Raw genomic sequence first — 23,728 nt, 5'->3', positions numbered from 1 at the left:
TTTTTTTCCTACATAAGCTTCAATTTTTATTTTGTTTTTAAAAAAGCAAAAAATAACCCCCCCCCACACACACACAACCTCTCCCACACCACCTCCCTGCAAAAAAATCCCCCTTTTCCAGAAACAACCCACTAGAAATTGCATTGTGACCCACCAGTAAAACACAAAAGGCAAGCTTCCACTGGCCTGTTCACCTTGAGAATACTGTCTTGTCAGTTATCTCAGTAGCTGAGGAGTTGAGAATTACTTCTGTAATGACCCAACTGTGTTATGGAAATCAGCATATTTTAGTGTTGCCTGCCTTCAGAAATTCTTATAAAGAAAAGCAACTACATTTATCATCCAGGCCATTCCTCTCCAGATTCCAGTTGTTGTTAAGAAGGTCAAATTTAAAGCTAAATTAACAGTACTTTATTCCAATAAATGCACCAGTATAATTACTTTCTCAAAAATCCAAAATCAGGATTTGTAAGTTTCCATTACTATTCGATACCAGCTAATAACTGGGGCACCAATAAACACAATACAAACAAATACCCATGAGACAAGTTTGACACTAATACTATTCAGAAATCTGCATCTCCAATAGCATCTTTGATTATAGGAATTTATTGACAAGGCAGTCAAAAGTCATCATCATGTCTCCAAAATCATTTGCAATGCAATGAGTTAGAAGGGTTTTTTGAAGGATACTATAAACAGGACATGCTCTGTGTGTTTCCGTGCCTGCTTTTTTAACAATCAAAGTGTATTTTGGAAAAATTACATTCACTGTTGTCTTTGAGGCAGTAGTAATAGATACAATGGCACAAGAAAAAAGCATAAAGAATACAGTAATTCCTTATTTTACACTATAGATATGTTTCAGAAAATGATCGTGTTAAGTGAAAACGTGTTATGCGGGGTCAATTTTCCCATTGAAAACAATGGAAACGGTGGGGGTTGCGTTTCAAGCAGTGGTGTCCGTTGGGACCGGGACGTAAGGTTGGGGGAGAAAGGGAACTGGGTTACAGCAGGGAAGGGGAGGTGTTTGGCTCTGGGGAAGGGAGGAGAAGGGGAGGAGAGGAGAGGGGAGGGAGATTGGGTTGGGAGTATGCCCCTGTGACGGGTCTGCCGGGACCCGCACTGCGTCCAGCGAGGGGGGTCACCGGGGAGCGGCACGGCGAGCGGCGAACCCTCCGCCACTTTGCAAGGAGGCAGGGGAAGCCCCACGCAGCCGCCTGCGATGGGCCGTCTGGGGAAACCCAGCCTCTGGCCTGCAATCGGGGGCGGAGGAGAGGGGGCAAGGCATCCGGTGAGAGGGAGTCAGCGGGGAACGGCGCGGCAAGCGGCGAACCCTCCGCTGCTTTGCAAGGAGGCGGGGGAAGCCCCACACAGCTGCCAGCAATGGGCCGGCTGGGGAAATCATGTTATTCTGGGGACGGTCGTATAATTAAAAAAACATTCCCTAAAAAAAAAGTGCTATTGCGAAAATGTGTTAAGCGGGCATGTGTTAAATGAGGAATTACTGTACTTGCTTTTTTACTAAAGCGTGTTAAGAATATATTGGAATTTTCTTTACACGCATCTGCTAATTCATGAATGGAAAAATACTGCAATGCAGTAGGGGGTCTGATTGCTGCTATGGAAATGTCATGTGGGGGAAAATAATTGGGAAATTCCAAATCCAAAAGATTTCAATTCTACTTAATAGGTAAAATGCTTCCTTAATTTATACTGTTGCATTCTCCTCTGTCACCAGATTCCAGCCTGTCAGTGTGGTGAACAGCATAACAAAGACTCAGATTATTTTGGTTTATACTTGCCAGCCACAAGTCAACGCTGTCACTTAATATATTGCTCCGGGGAAGTCTGCCCCTAGGAAAACAGAATGCCTGGGTCAGCTGGAGATGGTGGTGGAAGGGGTGATGCTCTGTCTCTGTGGGAGGGTTCAGTTCTTCTCATCGTGTATGCATCCAGTCAAGGACACTTATCAGTCACTGAGGTTTCTTGGTTTGGGCTGTAGAGCGTGTGTTCATTTTGCATCTCCACAGTATTGCATAAGAAGGCGAGGAACCTGTGGCATTCTGGGGGTTCACCTGGGACAAGGTTAAGTTCTGTTGCTGCATGCCCTATAACCTGGGTACCTTTTAGACTCAGCAGCTATGGCTGAAAGCCCTGTGCCCAGCAGTGTATTCACAGGACAGTGGTCTCACCCTAAGCTTCCACCAGCCAGTTACTCCTTTCAGGGTGAATCCAAAAACCATTCTGGAACCACGGCACTCCAGAACATTCTCACATGCAGCATCCAGGCCCCTTCCTAGACCGTCGCAGAGGTAATGCTATTTCAGTGTCTCCAAGGAGCCAGTATAAACAGCTCGTTAGCTGTCTGTAAATGAGCAGTAGAAGGGACTGGACACATCAGGGGAGGTGGTTTGGGGGAGAATCATGTCTGGAAAGTTATTGGGTCATTTTGCAAAGAGTAGGGCTACTCAGTGTTCAGGGTGAGACCATTGTGCTGTGGGCGTGTGGCTGGTGTCAAAACTTCTCAGCCAAAGCAGCACAGTCTGAAGGCATCCAAGGTGACTGGCCAGAGCTGACCGAACCTCCTACAGTTCTGGGTGAAACCCCAAAGCATCACAGTGCTGAAAAGAGTTAGGAGGTCAGAGAGCCTAATGAAGTGACAAAATGGGATCAGTCCGCACAATCAGAAATTGAAGGAATACTTAATTGTGTCATACTTGAAGTTTGAAAAAATAAGATGTCGAACATCTCTGCTGCACACAAATCAAACCCTTTTTCCTTGGTCCATTTGCTGTACCAATTGCATACTCTGATTTTTGTCTAATGTAGGTGTCTGTTCTTCAGCTTCAACTTTTTTTTTCTTTCACAGCTGCCATATATCCCTTTTTACCTAACCTGCAATGGTAATGTTCTGACTCTTCTATTGTTCTGATTGCTCCTATGCTAATCCTGTTCTTCTCTCTGCTTAATATGTGCTTGGGGTATATGCGGGCAGCCTTCGGAGTACAGCTGCTACCTCGGCTCCGGATCTCGGGCATCTTCTAGAGCCAGCTCTGCTCGAGCCAGTCCAGTGGTGAGCACATAACTTCTCTCTTTTCTCTTCCTCCTTTTCAAGTGCTTCGTTCCTCTGCTTCCCAATGTTTCTTTATACCTGTGCAGAAAGTGTGGTGCACCAATGCAAGGGGTCAGAGAACTAGTCAGTTGCAAGTTTAATAAGAACTATAATTCAATATTGATCATAACTAAGAATCACTGAGCAGGATCAGAAAATACAAGGAAACAGTGTGGACCTTAGCTAAAGCCTCCAATCAGATGCATATTGAATTTTGGAGAAGCTTCCCCAGACACAGCCATGCTCAATCTAAAGTGTGCTTGTCCATCAGTTAGCCATCGCTTCCCCAATACCTCAGTCTGGGCTGAGCAGGTTCTACCTTCGCATCTTGCAGTTTCAAGGTTTTCTTCAGGATCAGAGGTGCACAATACGCTCTGACAAGGCCTCTGAGCAGCTGAGGCTCCATCTAGCAGTGAACTCAAAACTGCATTCGCTGAGCTTAGCAGACGAGCGTGTCACCAAAGGGTAATAAAGGCGGGACCTCCCTGGTCTGGCATCCTTGGGACTGAGAGGTCCCACACCAGAGTTTACTGGACCAGGGGAGGTCAAGGTTCCCCTCCCTGCTGTTGGCCTTGCTTCTGGGTGCCAACCCCAGCCACTGTACTCTGCTCCCAGCTCCAGCCAAGGCTTCAATCTCTGCTGCCAGCCCAACTGCTTCCATCCCTGCCACGGCTGCACTCCTTCTCGGGGCTAGGGTTGCACTCCCTGCTGTGTCGGCCCCTTTGCCTCTAGTCTGGCCAGGGCTACGCTCCCCTTCACGCTGATCCTGGCCAGGCAGGGCTTTCCGGACCATGGATGTCGCAAGACCAGAGTCCTGGATGTTAGTGGTTCAACCTGTACTTGTGGGTTACCAAAGATTTGGGACTGGCTCAAAATTTACTCTGCCTCCACTAGCAGGTTCAAAAGCTTCAGAGGGGTTTCTGAGTTAGTTTGTAACAGGAGAAACTTAACAAATAGACTAGTAGCACCTACATGTTTTATTGGTCTTTAAGGTACTACTAGTCTATTTGTTTTTCTATTAGCAGGGTAATTAAGAGCTGGTGGTTGCCACTGCCCTGCAGTTTAAAAGAGTAAATACATAGTGTAATAATTTTGCAATTTAAATGTCTTTCAGTCTAACTTCCTGAAATTTCATTGCCTTCCCTCACCTGCAACTTTTAGACTTTTGGACCTGCTTATGGTGCATGCACTTTTTCCTGAGGGTGGCTTCTTTTCTCTTCCTTCCTTTTCTTGCCTTTTTCCTTGTACATTTTTCTCTGTGTTTTTCTGTATCTCGTTTGAAATATTTGGTTCTTGCTTCTCCTAACATCTTTTAATAGCCTTTTTTAAACTTTTCAGTCTGTCTTCCACCTCTCTTCTGCCCATTTAATCCTTAATGAAGATTAACTCCATTAGCAATATTTGCTATTAAAGATCAGGGAGGGAATGTGTTGTACAATAGCATTTCAGACAATTTGTATAACAGAAAAAAAAATTCTCTTAGCAAAATAACCATGCCATAAATCCCTGTGTATTAAAGATAGTATAAAAAATTGTGGGTGTTAAGGATGTTAGAGTGGTTGTTTGGCTAATTGCATAGTCAATACAATTTGTCTTGGCTACACAATTAGTCGATAAGGGGAGCTGCTCTGCAGAGCCGCAGCGGGAGTAGTTCCTGGAGCTGGCATCAGCCAGGACTGAGTAGTCCCGGTTTACGCTGGCTCCAGACCGCTGTGGCTCAGCATTTTCAATTCAATAAGAGCTGCCGGGCTCTTACTACATTTAAAATGCAGAGCTGCGCAGCATGGGGAGCCAGCGCAAGTCCTGGCTAGCACTGGCTCCGTGGGCCAGCATGTGCTGGGACTATTCGGTCCCAGCTCGTGCCGAGTCCAGCAGCCCCAGTTCACGGCAGCCCAGGCTGGCTAGAGGGCAGGGACTGTGCCAGCAGCAGCCCTTCTCCATGGCCAGGCCCTCTGGTCGAGGCGGGAGGGGGAGGAGGTCACAGGTGGTACTGCGGAGAGGATGCTGGGTGGGACTGGCTTTTAAGCCGGCTGCCCCCAGCACCAGTTTCTTTCCCCCCCCCTTCCCTCCTTGCTGCCTCTCATACAGAGGCACTGGGGAGCAGGGGGAAATGAGTAGTTGAGTATTCCACTCAACTACCCAGTAGCCTAGCCTTATCAGGTAGTCAAGTACTCAACTGCTCACTTACATCCCTAATGGGGGTCTCTGTATAGTTAATTGTTTTCAGTCTATAGTATTAATGTTAAATATGCATAAACCTATGGAAACCAAGTAAGGCATAAATTATGAGTATGTAGCCTTTTTTAGGGTAAGGCCATAGCTTAGTAAATCATCCCTTGCACTGTTAGATAAAATGCAAATCTAAATTTTTAGAAATCCTTTTTTAACATGATAAACCATATACGGTCGGGGCACTTGGCTCATGCAATGGACAATGAGAGAACACTTTTGATCTCATAGGTATAATTTTTGGTGTAACCCATGTTAAAGTGATCAGAGTTAACATCTGATAGCTGCGTTGTAGTTTAAATGAGCGAAGTTGATAATTTGACTCTAAGTCCTGCTTAACAGCTGACTAAGTTGCAAAAGCTGTTGCTACAGTTGGCACTTAGTGGCTGTGGTGTCAGCAGACAGGCTAGGCATGGAACACCATAGCATTCCTAGAAATGCCTCCACTGGGTTAGGCTTGAAGTGTGTTGGCTGAGCATTTTGCACAAGCTTGTATTGTTAGTGCTGTGTCCTTTGTGTGCAAAGTTAAGGACTTCAGTTTCAGAGACAGCAATCTAGCACTCTCAGCAACTTAAAACTAACCTAACCAAAAAACCACTCAGAGGCAGAGAATGCAAGGGACTGCCCTACGCCAGTGCTGGAGGCCCCTGCAATGGCAGAGAGATGCGTGAGATGTCTCGGATAATCCTGACAAGTGACCCACACCCACATGCTGCATAGTGAACTAAATTATAGCAAAATTCAGTTTATAGTGGAATAAGTCTTGAATTTTTCCAGTGAATCTCAATGGACTGAGTCTGTTTAGTGAAGCATCTCTTCACTTTCAGTAAAGTTTAATATCAGTGTAACGATGCTAATCCCCATAGAATCAATCGTTATCTGCTAGATGCATACTGAAGTATTTCCCCTCAGGGAGTTGAATATGCATGCTTTTAGGAATAGGAGGATAACGTGAGTGAACACTCACTTTTAATAGGCATCTACAGTCGTCATAAACTCCGTGAGTTTATGCATAGCTTAGCTGAGGAGCTGAAATCTGAACATTGTTTTAGGCCTTCCTTTGAGGGATAATTGTAGAAAATACTTGCACCTCTTGTTTCCTTTAGCAAAATATCCAGATAACAGGATACATTTTTGGGCTTGCTATCTTTGATTATTCTTTTTGAAAATAAAAAATTAACGGGTACCAGTTTTTTACTCTAAAGGTCACCAGTGAATGTAGTCCCTGGTTTGAAAGCTTGTGTATTGATGGGTGTGGTTGTGTACATAACTAGCTGTTCTTAAATATGCAATCTCTAAGGCTATTTCAAAGTGAGCTGGAGTTTGGAAAACAGTCCATACTGCCTTTAACATGGCTTTCTGATACCCTGCATGCAGCGTAGATTAAGATAGGCAACTGTCTCCCCAAAACATAGTTTGCAGCAGCTTGACTTCAGGGACGTTGTTCATTCTTATTCCTTATACATAATGACTTTTTCAGAAGGAAGCCAAAGCAACTTAGAAACGACAGTAAACATAGAACACTATTGAAAAACATTATAGGTGCCTAGCACGTGACACCACAGCGTTTGGAAAGTAGTCTTCTTATGGACATGTACCCCACTTTATTTTACACAGGGGTTCAGTGAAGCTTAATATCAGCACAGGATTTGGGTGTTTAAGGTCCCATTCTTAAGAATTTTTATTCAGTAAAGCCCATAGAATTCAGTTGATTTAACTGTTGTTTTTCTGTAAATGTGCTCTGTTTTTAGCTTGCCACAGGGGTTAATTATTCACCTGTATACCTGGCTTTTAAAGAATGTCATTAAGTAGTGTTGTTCTTGGGAGTTTGCTTTTTGGTTCTTATGTCTGGTTTAAACTGGAGTAGAGCTGTCCTGGTATGAAGTGGGATGACATTGTACATACACGTTCTTTGTACAAAACTCTTGTCCAGAAATTTTTCCAACAACTCTGTATTTGATGCAGGCGAGGGTTTAAGATTTTCTGATATATATATCAGCAGGAAATACTGAGGACTAAATCTAGGTTTGTATGATCTCAGCCCCATAGCAATTTTTAAATAGTACTGTTAAAAATAAAATATTTTAAATTTGAAAATGTATTACTGAAAGATTCAGGTTTTTTTCAGGTCTTTTTAATCTTGAAGAGTAACTGAGAAATGGATCTCTGTTTTGAAAATAGATCATTGGAGGTAATTTCCTAATGCTTTAAAAACAAAACCTTGCATCATAAAGGTCAGGGTATTTCTGATTTTTAAATGATATTTTGAGGATTTTAGCACAGAGCTAACATGCCCCCACCATTAACTTGTGAATAAATAGGTATTTTTAAACAAGTAGTTAATGGCATAATAGTATGTAATAATACTGAAGGAACTATGGAGCTTTTACAATGTGTAAAATATTTAATAACATTAAGTGCCAGTAACAGCTAGATTCAACCCTCCAGGTAAAAAAAACAAACAAACAAAAAAACAACAGGGAAAATGGGATGTAATAGGGACACTAAGTTTCTTAAATTCTTAAGGAGAAGTGCAGATTAGGGGTGTAATAGTATAGCCAATTAACCGATAAGCAAAAGCTTATTGATTAATGCTATAGACTACACACGGGTCTGGGGCTTACCCTTGGTGTGGCTCTGCATTTCAAGTGTATTAGGAGCCGAGCAGGCAGGCAGCCCAGCTCAGTCCTGGCTTACACTGGGTCCGGGACCTACCCCCGTTTCAGCTCTGCATTTCAACTGTATTAAGAGCCTGGAGGGCAGGCAGCCTGGCTCAGTTATGGCTTGGTCCAGGTCCAGGAGCTCAGACTCTCTGCTCCTCTTCTCCTCCCCCTTCCCCCCCCGGCGACAGGAACTGCTGTCATCCCGTGCTGCTGCCTCTTTCTCAGAAGCAGCAGCACAAGGTGACAGGCAGCCGGTCCGTGAGGGGAGCTGATTTTTAAATTGGCTTCCCTCGCGGACTAGCTCCCTCCTGGCACCCCGCGCTGATGCCTCTGATACAGTGGTTACTGGTCCTGCCCCCAGGTACTTATAGAATAGTCGACTAACTGATAAAATTTCATGAGGTTACTTGACATTCAATTAACCGATATTTAACATCCCTAATGCAGGTACTGAGAAAAATAACAACAGTTATGTCAGCTAGCAGCATTGAAATACTGATTTCTCAGATGAAAGACTGGAAAATGTCCCTCAAAAACCTATAACCTTTTCTCCATTTCTCTGCACAACACTGACTTCTGCTCATTTTTGCAAGAAACTACAGTAGCTGCATCTGCAAGCAATTTTGCAGGGCTAAATCTGCATTTTCAAGTCTTCGTGCTGTGAAGCTGTAAAATGTATGCTTGTTTTGGGAGTATACTCGGTAATATATTAAAATGATATATATAAAATCATAATTCATTTACGTGTATAGTTAAATTAAAGTGGTAAGATTATGGTCCTTCAGGTTTGCTTGATTACAAGTTATGTTGCTCTGTTAACCTCTTCTGTCATGTGACTGTTTCTTAATTGCCCATTCCACATGTCTGTGTATGAACAATTAACTACATGCTAATATAGCAGTAAACTGCATTGTTTTCTGTAAAAATACAGCTCTTCAGGGTAATGGTGACAAATTTCACTTTCTATAAATCTTTAGCAATTGAGGTAAATCCTGGGTCATGTAGATTAATCTTTCAAATGCTGAGATTTTGGAACAGAGGAAAGTGTGTGCTATTAAATCTTGAAATTTGTAAATGTCCAGATTTTTTAATGACTAAGAAGAGCTAATCATGTGAAAGAAAGGTCTTAGAAACCAAATCCATTATTCTCTAGGGATATGTCTACACAGCGGTGTTATTTCAGAATAACTGACATTATTCCGAAATAACATAGTCCGCATCTATGCTACAAGCAGTTATTTCAACATAATGTCAAGCTGGAGGACTTGTTACTCTGATTCCTGTAACCCTCATTTCATGAGTAGTAAGGAAAGTCGGAGGAAGAGTGCTCTACCTCAAACTTCCTGCTGTGTAGACAACGCCAAAAACCGAAATAAGCTATTTCAACTTAGGCTATGCAATTGATGTAGCTGAAGTTGAGTTGCTTATTTCAGATTTAGCACTCCATGGTTTTAGACATGCCCTAAATCTGTGTTAAAAGGTCTCTCAAACAGAGCTGAAAAAAGGACATGCTTGAAATTCAAAGGCATATTTTGCTAGCCAGACACAACAGGTAACTTGTGCTATGTTGTTTTCCCCATTTCTTGGGAGAAGGTGGAGGTCAATGGCCAGGTTTTTTTGTAGCCTGTGAGGGGCTGTGATAGATGATTGGCATCAGAATATTTTAATTGTAAGATGTATCTTTGAGAATGCAAATGTGGTTAGGAGAATGTGCAGGCTTAGTTGTAACAAACCAGTAGAACAGTTCTTTGGTAGAGCGTCAACTAATGTCTTACATTGTAGGATGATATAGCTTTAATGAGGAATAGAATACAAGTGATAACAAAAGTAGATTTAATTTTAAGCAAAATTGGTGTTGCGTTGCCCTTAAGTTTTGCAGCTTTCATCCAATCCTGTCTTCCCATTCCATCTGAAAATGTTGGCATACCAAAGCTGACAGCTCTAGCCAGTGCAGATCTATTGGTGCTTCAGCTTGTCTGGAGTGGAGGTCTGCTGCAGTGCTGACTTGCATTCCGTACATTCCTCATAGCTTTAAGTAAGAAATATTGATCGAACAGTCATTCCTCATCTTGGGGAGTTGCAAAGAACCTCAGAGGGACACCTAATCCTGACCTGGCAAAGTTCAGAGGTTATTTCACTAGTAACCTCTAAAAGGTGCTGAATTCGACAGCAAGGCAGATTTTGAAATGCACTGCCTTAAGAGGCTCTGTGTGCCCATAGAATGTACCTCTTTTAGACTGCACTCCTAACGAGTAGAGTGTTTTTACGTTACTTAGACTTTCCCAATGAGGCAGGAGGGAAACTACATTCTGACTATTGAAATTAGTAAAATTTCTTTCCCTTGTGTTAAGGTAGGTTTATAATTCCTTGTATCTAATCACTGGCCAGCTCTCATTCAGTACTAGCTGGTGTCTCCTGTTCATCTCGGAGGTAACACTGCTTCATAGTTTCTTGATTCTGAGTTTGAGACTGCCCTCTGGTGCTGGATTTATAGAGCAGAGAAGAAAGTAAGCAGTGCTCTGAAGTTGTTCCAGCGGTGAGCTCACTCATCTGAGAACCTAAAAGATCTTGAAATACTTCACATTTTCTATTCTAAAACAAGTAATTTCAGATTTCATTCATGTCACAACAAATAGAAAATAAGACCTTGCGTTTTATGGGGCAAATGATTTAATCACGTCCCTGAAACAGAGCTGAGGAGCAATTTAGCAATGTATTCACACGCTGCTACTGCACAGGCTTTTTCGTACGTGATGTCGTACAGTTAAGGTCCCCTAGCAGCTGCTTTTGTCAAAATGTATAAACGTAGGTGATCTATTTTAAGAGGCTGGTATCTGGGAGCTCTGGATGAAAGGCCGATCTGCCACTGATTTAGTGTGACCTTGAAGTCATTTAACTAGGTTCTTCTTTACATGTCACAGACTGGGGAAAATATGAACCAGCTTCACAGGAGTATTGAGGTCTATTTAATAAATGTTTGTAAAAGATTTTTAAGAATTTCAGATGAAATTGGTGCACAATGGAGTTGATGGTGTTCGGTATGTATTAGAGGCAAGGTATTTAAAGGTTAATATCAAATATTTGCAAGTTAAGTGGAAATGAGTTTCAAATGTATTAACTGCAGTAGTTCATTATTGTTTATGAAAAATAGGCAATGCTTCCATTTATGGACTTGTAGAGTTATTTTGCTTCTACTTGGCTTCCAGCTTCATTCGTCCTGCTGAGTGTTGACACTTGTAACATGGCTTTGGTTTTATTCTGAAACATAGCCTTCAAAAGAGATTGTAAAATAAGCACATCATAAAGAGTAGAATTCAAAGTACAGCTAAAGCGGCGAGGAGTCCTGTGGCACTTTATAGACTGACTGAAGTGTAGGAGCATAAGCTTTCGTGGGCAAAGACCCACTTCATCTGACGAAGTGGGTCTTTGACCACGAAAGCTTATGCTCCTACACTTCAGTTAGTCTATAAGGTGCCACAGGACTCCTCGCCGCTTTTGCAGATTCAGACTAACACGGCTACCCTTCTGATAAAGGACAGCTAGTACCCCTTGCCAAATTACAGGGCTGCACATAGGAATTTTTCTGAAAACTACTCTACATACACCTTCCTTTTTATCTTGCATAATGCCCTCACCACCCATGAAATGGTAGCCATTTAGGTGATGGCTGTTAGTAGAGAATGGGTATTTTATGCTATTAATAGATATAGATTTTGATTTATTTCAGTAGAGTCCTACAATAAAAAAGCTTTTACATTTTTATGAGATGTTTTCCTAGTTGTATTAGCAGATTCTTTCTTTTTTTTCTGTAGAATGTAAAATGTGTGGTGAGCAATTCGGAAGCAGTTTGGTTGTTCTCCATCTGCGTGTGTGGTTGCATGATAGTTTGGAAGTTCAGCATTGTTTGGCAAATAACTTTGTGTAACTGCAAAGAAAAACAAAACAAACTTTCCTTCGTGTACTTTCACTGTTTACAGAATCCACTTGGTTCAAATGTTAAGGGTCTTCTACCAGGCTAATGTCAGTTCTTAATTAACTGAGGATACAAAGAGTCCCCTATTCTGGATGCCTGAAGCTAAAGACATGTCTGCAAACTTTTGCCAATGCAGATGACATCAGTGTAAAAGCTGCTGGAGTTAGTGTGTCGCTCGAATGCATGCATTCTTGTCTCCTTGGGTGGGTGCTGTGAGCTCTCTCCAGGAGCGTGGCACACCATGAGTAGGAATCCAGGTACACAACTTGCCACCATTTTGGGAAGCTTTGGGAATGCATGGCGAGGAAGAAACAATTCATGCAGGAGTGACTGGGACTATGGGCTCAAGTTTCCATCATGACACTGTTTTCCACAGGCGATGATTTCAGCTGACATCTCCCTCCTGAGGATAACTAGGGATGTTAAAAATAGTGCAATAGGGGAACCGTATAACCGCTGACAATCTTACCCACACTGTGGGCTCTGCAGTATAATGCTCAGCTAAACGTTACACTGCAAAGCCCGCAGCAAAGTTTGCTGGGAAGCGGGGCTGCCAGGCGCTGCTGGCAGCGTAGCCTCCTCCCGGGATCAGAGTGGGCAGCTCTTGGCCACCCGGTTCCCAGGAAGGCAGCTTTGCTGAGGGTAACAGACACTGTTAACTGATGAGCATCTTCTTATCAGTTAAACAGGTAGTCACGTACACTCCCCCATCCCAAGGATGGCACAGCCTAGAGAGAATACATGCTACTGGAGTCCCAAAGAGACCCAGGCCTGGATGCTGCTGTGCCTGCTGACATTATTGCTCCCTGGCAGTAGGAGGATTTTCTACTGCAGAGGAAGAAATAAGGCCTTTGGGAGAGGATTGCAGTGCACCTTCATAGATGATTCAAACATCCTCCTGAGTACGTAAACTGCTCCACATGCCCCCCATACCGAAGACTACAGGGGAGTGAACACCAGATAGCAACTCCTGTCCTCAAGGGACTTCCTTAAATTACCTTGTAAAACGCACCTAGAGAGCCATTCAGTCTTGGCTTTTTACCCCGTTTTCATAGTTGGTGTTGCCTCTAAGGGTATGTCTACGCTAATGCAGTAGACATACCCTTAGAGACAAGGTTGTGTCAAGACAGCCCTGACTCTAAAAGTCATGTGTGAATGCTGTACTTCCTTCTGACCCTGATACTTGCTGCCCAGCTCTTACCCCCAATCCCTGTCCTCCCCCGAACTTTTGGACGGCTTCTCTTTGCAATCCAAGAGAGGTGCATTTTCTGCCAGTGGAACCTCAATTTTGCCCTTAAGGAGAGATTACCATCTAATGATTTGCACTACATTAGCAGGGTCCCTCCTCAGGCCCCTTTGTGGGACCCCATCCTTTGTTTTCTATTTTTAATATACAGAACACCGCTACAATAAAGATGCTACATCCCCAGGCTACATTCTGGTTAATCGCATTCATTTTTCATCTTTTCTTATCCTATGCCTTTTTTCAGCAATTTATTATAGCTTTAGTTTCTAATCTGGGGTGTCTGAGATTTGGATTTCTATACCAACTGATCTATAGGTGGCCTCTACAGCTAATTTCTGAATTATTTGAAATATGGCTTTCTTGACTAAGGTAAAGAATATTTATGTAACACGTGAGCAGTCCAAACAGAAAAAGTCACAAGCTTCACTATATCAGTGAGAAGAATGCCCTTCTTCAAATGTACTGTACCAGGAAGACTCGAAGTATGCTCCAGACTGCTGTCTCCCTCAAATGCTGTTGCAGTGCTATGTATTGGGGTTGGTCTTTGAGCGGAATATCTTGCCAATGAACCTCCTTCCTTAGAGCCCTGAGAGAGAGAGGTTTAAAAGCAAACAGCTTGATGTATTTTATTGTCTTCCCTTTGTATAGTATTATCCAATTATGGCTTCTAAATAATCTCATTTGTTTGCAGGTTGAAGAACGGCCAGAAAAAGACTTTGAGAAGGTAAGGAAGTTTATATCAATGATATTAATCATAACACATCTTACCACTTTTCAACATGTTAAACATGCATTGAATTGACACACATTGTAAATAAAATTCATGACAGGGGAGAGGTCAGACTTTTTGGGAGCACAATTTTTTAGCCAGAAAGTATAAACCATCGGTATAAACTACCAATGGAAGCGATGTCTTCAAATCACAACTGAGCACCTTGGAAAAAATGAATATTACGGAATAAATTCAGTGAGCTTCCTACCTAGCCTCACTGTAATGAAATAAAACTCATCTCTGAGGAGCATATCTCAGGATTGAAGGGGAAGTTCAGACTCCATAGTCAAACACGCATGCTAGGATTGCCATCTGAGCGGCTATTATGTCATTTTGGACACCTATCTACTGTGAATAGGACTGAATTAAGAGCACAGACTTGCTTCTCATAGCTCACCAAGTAGCTATGTGATGGTAACGTCTGTGAGATCATTTCTATCATGTACCAAATATGAACTGATGACCCAAAGATGAAGGCTTCTCTCTCTACTAATAGCCATACTCTCTTTTAAAAATGTCAGGACATAAAATTTGTTCAACAGCAGTTTTTTTTTTTGTGCCCCACTAATGCACACTGTGTCTACAGATGATCCATTTGTTACACAGTAAAACAACATTCTTTGCTCCAAAGAGATCCTTGTGGTCATTCTGATTGGTATGCACATAAAGACGCATTTTGCATTCTTAAAACATTAACATGCATTCATTTGTATGTTTTATAAAAGATCATTTCATAACCCATCTTATTTTAACTGTGTGGGGTTCTAGGGAGCTCGTACTGTGTCAAGCTTATCAGCAGCTACGCTAGCCTCTCTAGGTGGAACTTCTTCCCGGAGAGGCAGTGGGGACACCTCCATCTCCTTTGATACTGAGGCATCCATTAGAGAAATTAAGGTAAGAAATCTTTATTTAGTAACATGTATGAGTAGGAACTGTCTCTTGCTAGAGGCTTGTTGCAATGAGAAAGTATTTCCATTAAGTTTGACATAGTAAGCAGTGGAATTATTTGAAAGCATAGCTTTAATTTCTCCATCAGTAAACATGAGGAATTGCACATGCAAATCCGTATTGTCAGGAGCTACCAAAACTACCCTTTTCATTTAAAGACTTACCCCTCTCGAAGTCTAAATGTGGGTGGTAGCTGTGGTCTGTTTTATGCACAGCTGAGTAGTCGTTTTGGTCCTGGGATGTTAGAGAGACAAGGGGGGTGAGAATATTTATTGGACCAACTTCAGTTGGTGGGACAGACAGGCTTTCCTGCTTACACAGAGTACCCACCATCTCATCCACCTCGTGGCCTGCTTGGTCTGCTCATTTTATTGGTGTAGAAAAATGGTTCATTGCTGTTCTAAAGGGAGTACAGCTGAAAGTTGTGGGCTTGGTGCAGGAATTGTTGGGTGAAACACTATGGCCTGTGTTATGCAGAAGATCTGACTAGATGATTGCAAGAGTTCACATGGTATTAAAACCTATGGAAGTGGTAAACAAACCCAGCTTTTGCAGGTCATCAAGAAGTGACCTAGAGCAAGAAATTGTGTATAGCTTTAACAGAGCTTATACATAAAATTAATTTCTTTATTCCATTTTCTGGTGATATTTCTCAGACTTCCTAGGGTGTCCTATAAGTGCTTTCTTTTCTCAGACTCCTAGAGTGATGTAGCTATGAGCCCCTCACATTAACAAATGTATCTTCACAACACCACTGTTGTGCGCTAGTAGAGAAACATGATTCCCATTTTATAGCTGGGGAATGGAGGCAAAACAAGGGAGAGAGAGAGAGAGAGAGAGACTTGCCCGATATCATGCAGCGTGTGGCAGAGCTGAAAACAGAACTCAGATCTCTCGAGTCTCAACCTAGCTCCTTAATCACAAGACCATCCTTATTGTTCTAAAGCAGGAGTGGGCAAACTTTTTGTCCTGTGGGCCATATCTTTGTATGGAAATTGTAGGGCAAGCCATGAATGCTCACAAAATAAGGGTTGGGATGTGGGAGGGAGTACAGGCTCCAGTTGGGGATGTGTGGGGCCAAAGGTGAGTGGTTTTGGACGCAGGAGGGTACTCTGGGCTGGGGCCGAGGTCAGTGGAGCTTGGGGTGCAGGCTCCAGGTGGCACTTACCTTAAGCGGCTCACAGAAGCAGTGGTATGACTCCCATATCTCCTTCCTCAGTGAAGGCGCAGCCAGGTGGCTCCACGTAATGCCCCGTCTCCAGGCACTGTCCCACAGATGATACCGCTGGTCAAGGTTCCCAGCCAAAGGGAGCTGCAGAGCTGGTGCTTGGGGCAGGAACGGTATCTGGAGCTACTGGCTTCCTCTGCTTCCAGGAGCTCTGTGGAGCCCTGGCACGTATGGAGTGGGACAAGCCCCCATCCTTGCTTCCTGGAATGTGCTTGATGGCCATAGTAAAAGATCTGACAGGCCGGACGCAAGCCATAATTTGCCCACCCCTATTCCAGAAACATCTCAGAAATGTCCCATTTTCCTAATCAGAATTATTAGGATAGGAATAGATATCCAGTCAAGAAAGTTGATTGGATGAAAAACCAGTAAATCATTTTATAATGAAGTTCAGAAAACTCAAGCTAGAGTACAATCATGGACATTTTGAAACTGGCTTCTCGCTATTGCTCATTAGTTTTTGTGACATCATTCACCTTTCTTGCCATTTCCCTCAGGATATCAATGAGTTAAAGGACCAGATTCAGGATGTAGAAGGCAAATACATGCAGGGATTGAAAGAAATGAAGGTACCCATTTATTGCAGAGCAAACGTGTGATATTAACATGGTCTAAACTTTTAGAGAAGTACAGTGAGAGAGAGAACTAGAATTTAATCTGCATGCTTTTATGCTGAGGGGGTGAATTAACTAAAAGCATTTCATCAGTGAGGAAATCACAGTTCCCATTCTGATGACCAGTAATCATTTATTGGGATAGTTCTTGGTAATTGGCACATGTAAATATTGTATTAACCTCTATAGAAAAGGTCATTAATAAGAACTCTTAATACTGCATGTCTTATATTTTGGTTTAAAAGCTTCAGAGGGGTAGCCAAACTAGTCTGTAACTGGAAAAACTTAAAAAGCAATGAATAGTCTGGCAGCACCTTAAAGACTAACAAAACATGTAGATGGCATCATGAGCTTTCATGGGTACAACCCATCTGAAGAAGTGGATTGTACCCATGAAAGCTCATGATGCCATCTACATGTTTTGTTAGTCTTTAAGGTGCTGCCAGACTATTCATTGTTTATATTACGGTGTTTGGAGTGTGTATTTAGTTCTCTATCAAAAATTGGATTATAAAGATTAGGGATGGTTAGCTAACCATTTAACCGATAAGCCAGTTCTTATGGGTATAGATTAAACTCAAACTCAGCTTGCTCCCAGGCAGCTAGCTACACTGCAGCAGGGCAGCAAAGCTACCTCCCTGGGAGCTGGGCAGGAAAGAGCTGCCGGCTCCACTCCCAGCGAGGTGGCGTCAGTGCCCAGTAAAACAATTGGTAAGTTATGCATGCCTGCAGGAGAGGCACTCCTACCTCATGCTATAGTAACAACCCGGATAAACCCCTCCATATCCACGGTGTGGATATGTTACAGCAGCTGCAGGGAAGGGATGTCTAAAAAGTCCATTAATTCACAAAAGGATGTTGGTGGAGCAGCTAAATAAATGTACAGTAAACTTCCGATAGTCTGGCACCTTTAGGACCCAGGGGGTGCCGGATTATCAGATTTGCCAGACTATCGGAAGGGGGGGCTATGAGGGGCCTGGGGTGGGGAGGATGCCGCCCCAGACCCCTCATAGCCCCCCACTTCCGATAGTCCGGCTCTGCCTCAGGCGTCCCTGATTCAGCCGCTGCTGGTCAGTTTCAGCAGTGGCTGAATCGGGGACGCCTGCAGCAGAGCAGCTGGAGTGCTGCCGAGTTGGTCCAGTAGCACCGACCCTTGGCGCGGCAAGACCAACCCGGCAGCACCCCAGCTGCTCTTGGGCACGCCTGGGGCAGAGCAGCTGGGGTGCTGCCGGGTTGGTCCCACAGCGCTGCCACTCGGCGCTACTGGACCAACCTGGCAGCACCCGAGCTGCTCTGCCCCAGGTGTCCACAAGTCAGCCGCTGGTCAGTTTCGGCAGCGGCTGAATTAGGACACCTGGGGCAGAGCAGTTGGGGGGGCTGCCGGGTTGGTCCAGTAGCGCTGCTTCTCAGCATTGCGAGACCAACCCGGCAGCACCCCAGCTGCTCTACCCTGGGTGTCCCCAAGTCAGCCGCTGCTGAAACTGATCAGGGGCTGATTCCAGGAAGCCTGGGGAAGAGCAGCTCTGCCTTGGGCTTCCTGGAGTCAGCCACTGGTCAGTTTCAGCAGCGGCTGAATCGGGGACATCTGGGGCGCTGCCAGGTTGGGTCCCGCAGCCCCGAGGGGCAGCGCTATGGGACCAACCAGGCAGCGCCCCAGCTGCTCTGCTCTAGGCATCCCCGATTCAGCCGCTGGTCAGTTTTAGCAGCGGCTGAATTGGGGAACCTGGGGGCAGAGCAGCTCCAATGGTCCGGCTGCCCCGAGCACTTCCGGGTTCCTGATGGTGCCGGACCATCAGGAGTGCCGGACCATCAGATGCCGGACCACTGGAGTTTTACTGTATCTGTTTGACACTTTACACTAGGTATTCAGCTGCACTGGCTCACATTTTGAAAACAGAAGGCATGTAAAGATGAGGGTACTGAGGAGTTGGCATACTAGATGATGTACATATTAGCATAATTGTTAATTAAAAATTTAAAACTTTCTCACATATTTCTTCCTCATCTGTTCAGTAGTACAAGATGTTCAGTAACTGGAATCTTGGCTGACCTGCACATGGAAAAAGCTGTTGGTACTTTTTGCATTTTTTTAGACATATGAAGCCTAAAGTTTTTTCTCTTCTAGATCACAAAATATATAGTAAATTGTGCAAAAAAGTCGGCCTTACTCTTTGGATTTGTAGCATTTTTATCCCTAATCATATTTCAGGTCTGCTTGTGTCTTCAAAGACCCAACAACTTCAGTTTTGCTTAGTCAACTCTGACCTTGCTTTGGGTGAGGAATGTATACTTAATTAAAATTAATTTCCAGCTATAGCAGCTTTTTCCAGAATTTGCCAAGAAACTGGAACATTTTAACCAAATTCTTCCCTTCACAGAATAAAAGTATTAAATAGTGAATAGATTGAAAATTTCCTCTGATTTAGTCTAGTTCTTTAGTGGTTTTATTCTTCATATTCAGATTTGGAATTATTAAATGACAAGTAGATAGTCCAGGGTTGAGAGAGAATTTTATACTAATAAAATGTGACATGTTCTGCTGTGATTCTGCATTTACCCTTAACATTGTGTGCTTTCGTGCCAACTAATTTGAAAGGTTTAATTAATTATATAGCTAGTTTGATTTGTCATTGCTCTTTCAGCACTTGTTTTTTACAGCACACCTGCAATGTACCAGTATTTCATGGGAGACAAGTTGTTGTACCTTTACAATGTCAGATTACCTTATTCTTTAGTAGTATTCCAAAATTTGAAACATGTGTATTGTCATATTTCCCCATAATGTTTATGAATCTACCAGAAGTGGATATTATAAATATCCAGAATTTTATTGTGAACATTCACTTAATGCTAGCAATTGGCGAATTGTTGTCCTTGCTTTAAATTAAGACCTCTAGGTTGGCACCTCTTTTGTTTCTTGCCTGTGTACTTACAGTGCTTTGCTTTGAAAGTTGCTGTTAGGTTGACTGTATACTTGGACAGGTTGTAGACCTGAGATGTAACATGGAAAATTATGCCATTTTATCTTGCCCCATTTCACCTAGCGTTAGGAGTATCTGAACTGTCCTCATGCTCAGCATGAGTTAATAAATCTTAACTGTACAGGCAGTAGGAACTTGATCTTGCTAAAGCAAGTCAAGAACGGGCCTGTAATAAAATAAGGGGTACGCATGGAAAACATTATATTTGTTTCACTCATCATCTGAAGCAAAATTCTAGCCAAAAATGAAGTCGAAAGCGCTGGTGTCCCCTGAAAGCTGACATTGTATAGCTCTCTCTTAAGGGGGGGGGGAAATCCTCCCTCCTCTCGAGCAACGTAGCTATGCTGATCTAACCCCCAAAGCAGACAGTGTGAGGTGAATGGAAGACTACTTCTGTTGACCTAGCTACTGCCTCTTGGAGAGGACGACTAACTGAAATGATGGGAGAACCCTTGCTGTTTCTGTAGTGAGCATCGAAGCTGAAGAGCTGCAGCTGTACGTCTGTAGCATTTACATGTGCACATAGCCAAAATGTAGTGTGTAGTACCTGCAAGATTTGATTAAACATACTATAGCACCCTAATTTAAAAAAGCAAAAGCACAGGTATTGCCACCTCTTCTCCCAGGTTTGAGGTGCAGGCCAGCAATATTACTTACACCACATGTTGAACAATTGATTCAGTGAGACTGCTTGCTGTCAGCAGTTACGCATGTACTTAGGTACTTTTTACTTTGCAAAATGTGGAAGAGCTTTCTTTGAAGTAGCCTCTCACTGCAGTTTCATATTTCTTGTCTTCAGGATTCCCTAGCAGAAGTTGAAGAGAAATATAAAAAGGCTATGGTGTCTAATGCTCAACTGGACAATGAGAAAACAAACTTCATGTACCAAGTAGATACCTTGAAGGATGTGTTGTTAGAGTTAGAAGAACAGCTGGCAGAATCCAGGAGGCAATATGAAGAGAAAAGCAAAGTAAGTGTGAACTCTTGTTGAGAAGCTAAAAGTGGTTTGAAAAGATAACTTCAGGGAAGAGGCAGTCTGATGGCTACTGTGGTACCTTAAAAAATGGGGAAAATCAAGTATATAGAAATCTGCCCTTTGAACAGTACTCATTAGCAACTTGGCTGCTTTTCTGCCTTCATTTGTAGGTATATGAATGTGAGATTTACATTTTATAAGTATTTAGAACATGGTGGGTTTTTTCATATGCAAGCTCATCAGTATGCCTTTATGTAATTCATCTGCATTTTGATTAAAGGAAATCCAAATAGCATTCCTGACTCTAGGAAATCTTATCCATAGCAACTTCAGAAGGCTTTCTGTTTTCTCTGGATGTAGAACAGTGATAGAAATGTAGCTGTGTTAGTCTGATGTAGCTGAAACAAAAAGCAGGACTATGTAGCACTTTAAAGAGGTGATGGTGGTTTATTAGGTGATGAGCTTTTGTGGGCCAGACCCACTTCCTCAGATCAAATAGTGAACCGTCCCCTTTTAACTCTTCTCTACTTATGCTACATTGATGACATCTTTATGATCTGGATGCATGGCCAAGAAACACTGGAGACATTCCACAGAGATTTTAACAACCTACACCCCACCATCAATCTCAGCCTGGACCATTCTACACGAGAGATCCATTTCCTGGACACCACAGTACAAATCAGCAATGGAAAATTAAACACCACTCTCTACAGAAAACCCACTGACTCATACAGTTACCTACATGCTTCCAGCTCCCATCCAGAACACACCATGCGATCCATCATCTATAGCCAAGCCCTTCGATACAACCGCATCTGCTCTAATCCCACTGACAGAGACCAGAAACTTCAGGATCTCTACCAAGCATTTATAAACCTCAACTACCCACCTGGAGAAATAAAAAAGCAAATTGAAAGAGCCAGACGAATACCCAGAAACCATCTACTTCAAGACAGACCCAAGAAAACCAACAATAGAACACCATTTGTCATCACCTACAACCCCCAACTTAAACCTGTCCAACACATTATCAATAAACCACAGCCTATACTGGAACAGGATACTAAACTCCGAGAGGCTCTGGGAGACAGACCCATAGTCTCCTATAGACAACCACCTAACCTCAAGATGATTCTTACCAACAACCACAGGACATACCACACTAACACCAACCCTGGTACCTTCCCTTGCAACAAACCCTGTTGCCAGCTTTGTCCACATATTCATTCTGCTGATACGATTATTGGACCTAATCAGGTGAGTCATAAAATCAAGAACACATATTCCTGCTCATCCAGAAATATAATTTATGCTATCATATGCCGAAAGTGTCCGTCTATGTACATTGGAGAAACGTCTCAGACACTTCGCCAAAGGATCGATGCCAACAAAACAGATATTAGACAGGATCACAAAGGAAAAAACAAGTTTCTTGCCATTTCAACCAGAAAGGACACTGTCTCAACGACTTGATTACCTGCATCCTGCTTCAAAGACCTTTTCAGACCACACTCGAAAGAGAATCCTCTGAACTGACATTCATGCTTAAATTTGACACTTTACGCCTAAGTTTAAACAAAGACATTAATTATCTTACACATTACAAAGGTAGCTTCCCCAATTATCACCTCTAATATCATTAGCTCACAGACATTTACCTCCCCCCCCCCAACCCCCCTTCTGTTCTGAAATTTGATTTGTCCTTTTCTTATGTGTTCACTTTTTTAATTGTATCATTTGGTATATATGGTTGTGACAATTTTCTTCCACTATTTGATCTGAGGAAGTGGGTCTGGCCCATGAAAGCTCATCACCTAATAAACCATCTTGTTAGTCTTTAAAGTGCTACATAGTCCTGTTTTTTGTTTTCTCTGGGACACTGTTATTTTCAAAGCCTAATTCAAAAGGCTGTAGGAGAGCTGAATGAAAAGTACAGTAAACTTCCGATAATCCAGCACCTTTAGGACCCAGGGGGTGCCGGATTATCAGATATGCCAGAGTACTGGAAGGGGGGCTATGAGTGGTGGTGGGGGGGGTTGGTGGGGAACTGCGCAGCATGGGAGAGGGCAGCGCTGCGGGACCAACCCGGCAGCACCCTAGCTCCTCTGCCCCCGGCTTCCCCAAGTCAGCCGCTGCTGAAACTGACCAGCGGTGGATTTGGGGAAGACAGGGGCAGAGCAGCTGGGGTGCTGCAGGTTGGTCCTGTAGCACCACCCTCACCTGAGCGGTGCTGCAGGACCAACCCAGCAGCACTCTAGCTGCTCTGTCCCCGGCTTCCCCAAGTCAGCTGCTGGTTAGTTTCAGCAGCAGCAAACTTGGGGAAGCTGGGGGCAGAGCAGCACTTCCGGGTTCCAGTTGGTTCCGGACTATCAGGAGTGCCGGACCACTGGATGCCGGACAATTGGAGTTAAACAAATTAAGGCACCATTGGAGTTAAATATTGAAAATTTGATACGGTTGACTTGAATTATTGTCACCTCAGTGTGGTAATGGAATGAGCCTCATTGAATTACTGTGCTAGTTTGCAGGAAAGTTATTTCCTTATGGTTTATATGCTAACATCTCAGGAGCTAAATCTTTGACTCAAGGGCTGCGTCTAGACTAGCAACTTTTTCTGCAAAAGTGGTTGCTTTTGCAGAAAAACTTGCCAGTTGTCTACACTGGCCGCTTGAATTTGCGCAAGAGCACTGACGATCTAATGTAAGCATTTTGTTTGAAATAGCTTGATCCCATCCTCAGATTTCTTTTGTAAGAGACAAACAAGTTTAAAATTGAGAGAGTCATGCTGACCCCTGTATAAAGTACTTTGAGATCTGTGTATGAAAAGCTGTATGTATGTATTATTATTATGCACGACAAATCTTTCTTTCTTCAGGAATTTGAGCGGGAAAAGCATGCTCACAGCATATTGCAGTTTCAGTTCACAGAAATCAAGGAGACCCTGAAGCAGAGAGAAGAAATGCTCATAGTAAGTAATTTC

General features: G+C 43.1%; 1 protein-coding gene across 50 annotated transcripts in view; it reads left to right on the top strand.

The window, feature by feature from the left end:
• The window catches only part of LRRFIP1 (LRR binding FLII interacting protein 1), a 162,303-nt gene that overhangs the window by 118,956 nt on the left and 19,619 nt on the right, over positions 1-23,728 (top strand). For 32 of the 50 annotated variants that reach the window (XM_075934016.2, XM_075934021.2, XM_075934015.2 and 29 more), the window contains 6 exons: positions 2,999-3,076; positions 13,918-13,950; positions 14,767-14,892; positions 16,672-16,743; positions 20,569-20,739; positions 23,624-23,716. In XM_075934016.2, coding sequence (XP_075790131.1) covers positions 2,999-3,076; positions 13,918-13,950; positions 14,767-14,892; positions 16,672-16,743; positions 20,569-20,739; positions 23,624-23,716 — 573 coding nt within the window. The remainder of the gene's footprint in view (positions 1-2,998; positions 3,077-13,917; positions 13,951-14,766; positions 14,893-16,671; positions 16,744-20,568; positions 20,740-23,623; positions 23,717-23,728) is intronic. The other 18 variants (XM_075934019.2, XM_075933996.2, XM_075934000.2 and 15 more) reach the window with 2 other exon arrangements.

Source organism: Pelodiscus sinensis, chromosome 7 (assembly GCF_052426305.1).
Source record: "Pelodiscus sinensis isolate ZL-2025 chromosome 7, ASM5242630v1, whole genome shotgun sequence".
NCBI lineage: Eukaryota > Metazoa > Chordata > Testudines > Trionychidae > Pelodiscus > Pelodiscus sinensis.
This window is presented reverse-complemented; position numbering and strand designations above follow the sequence as displayed.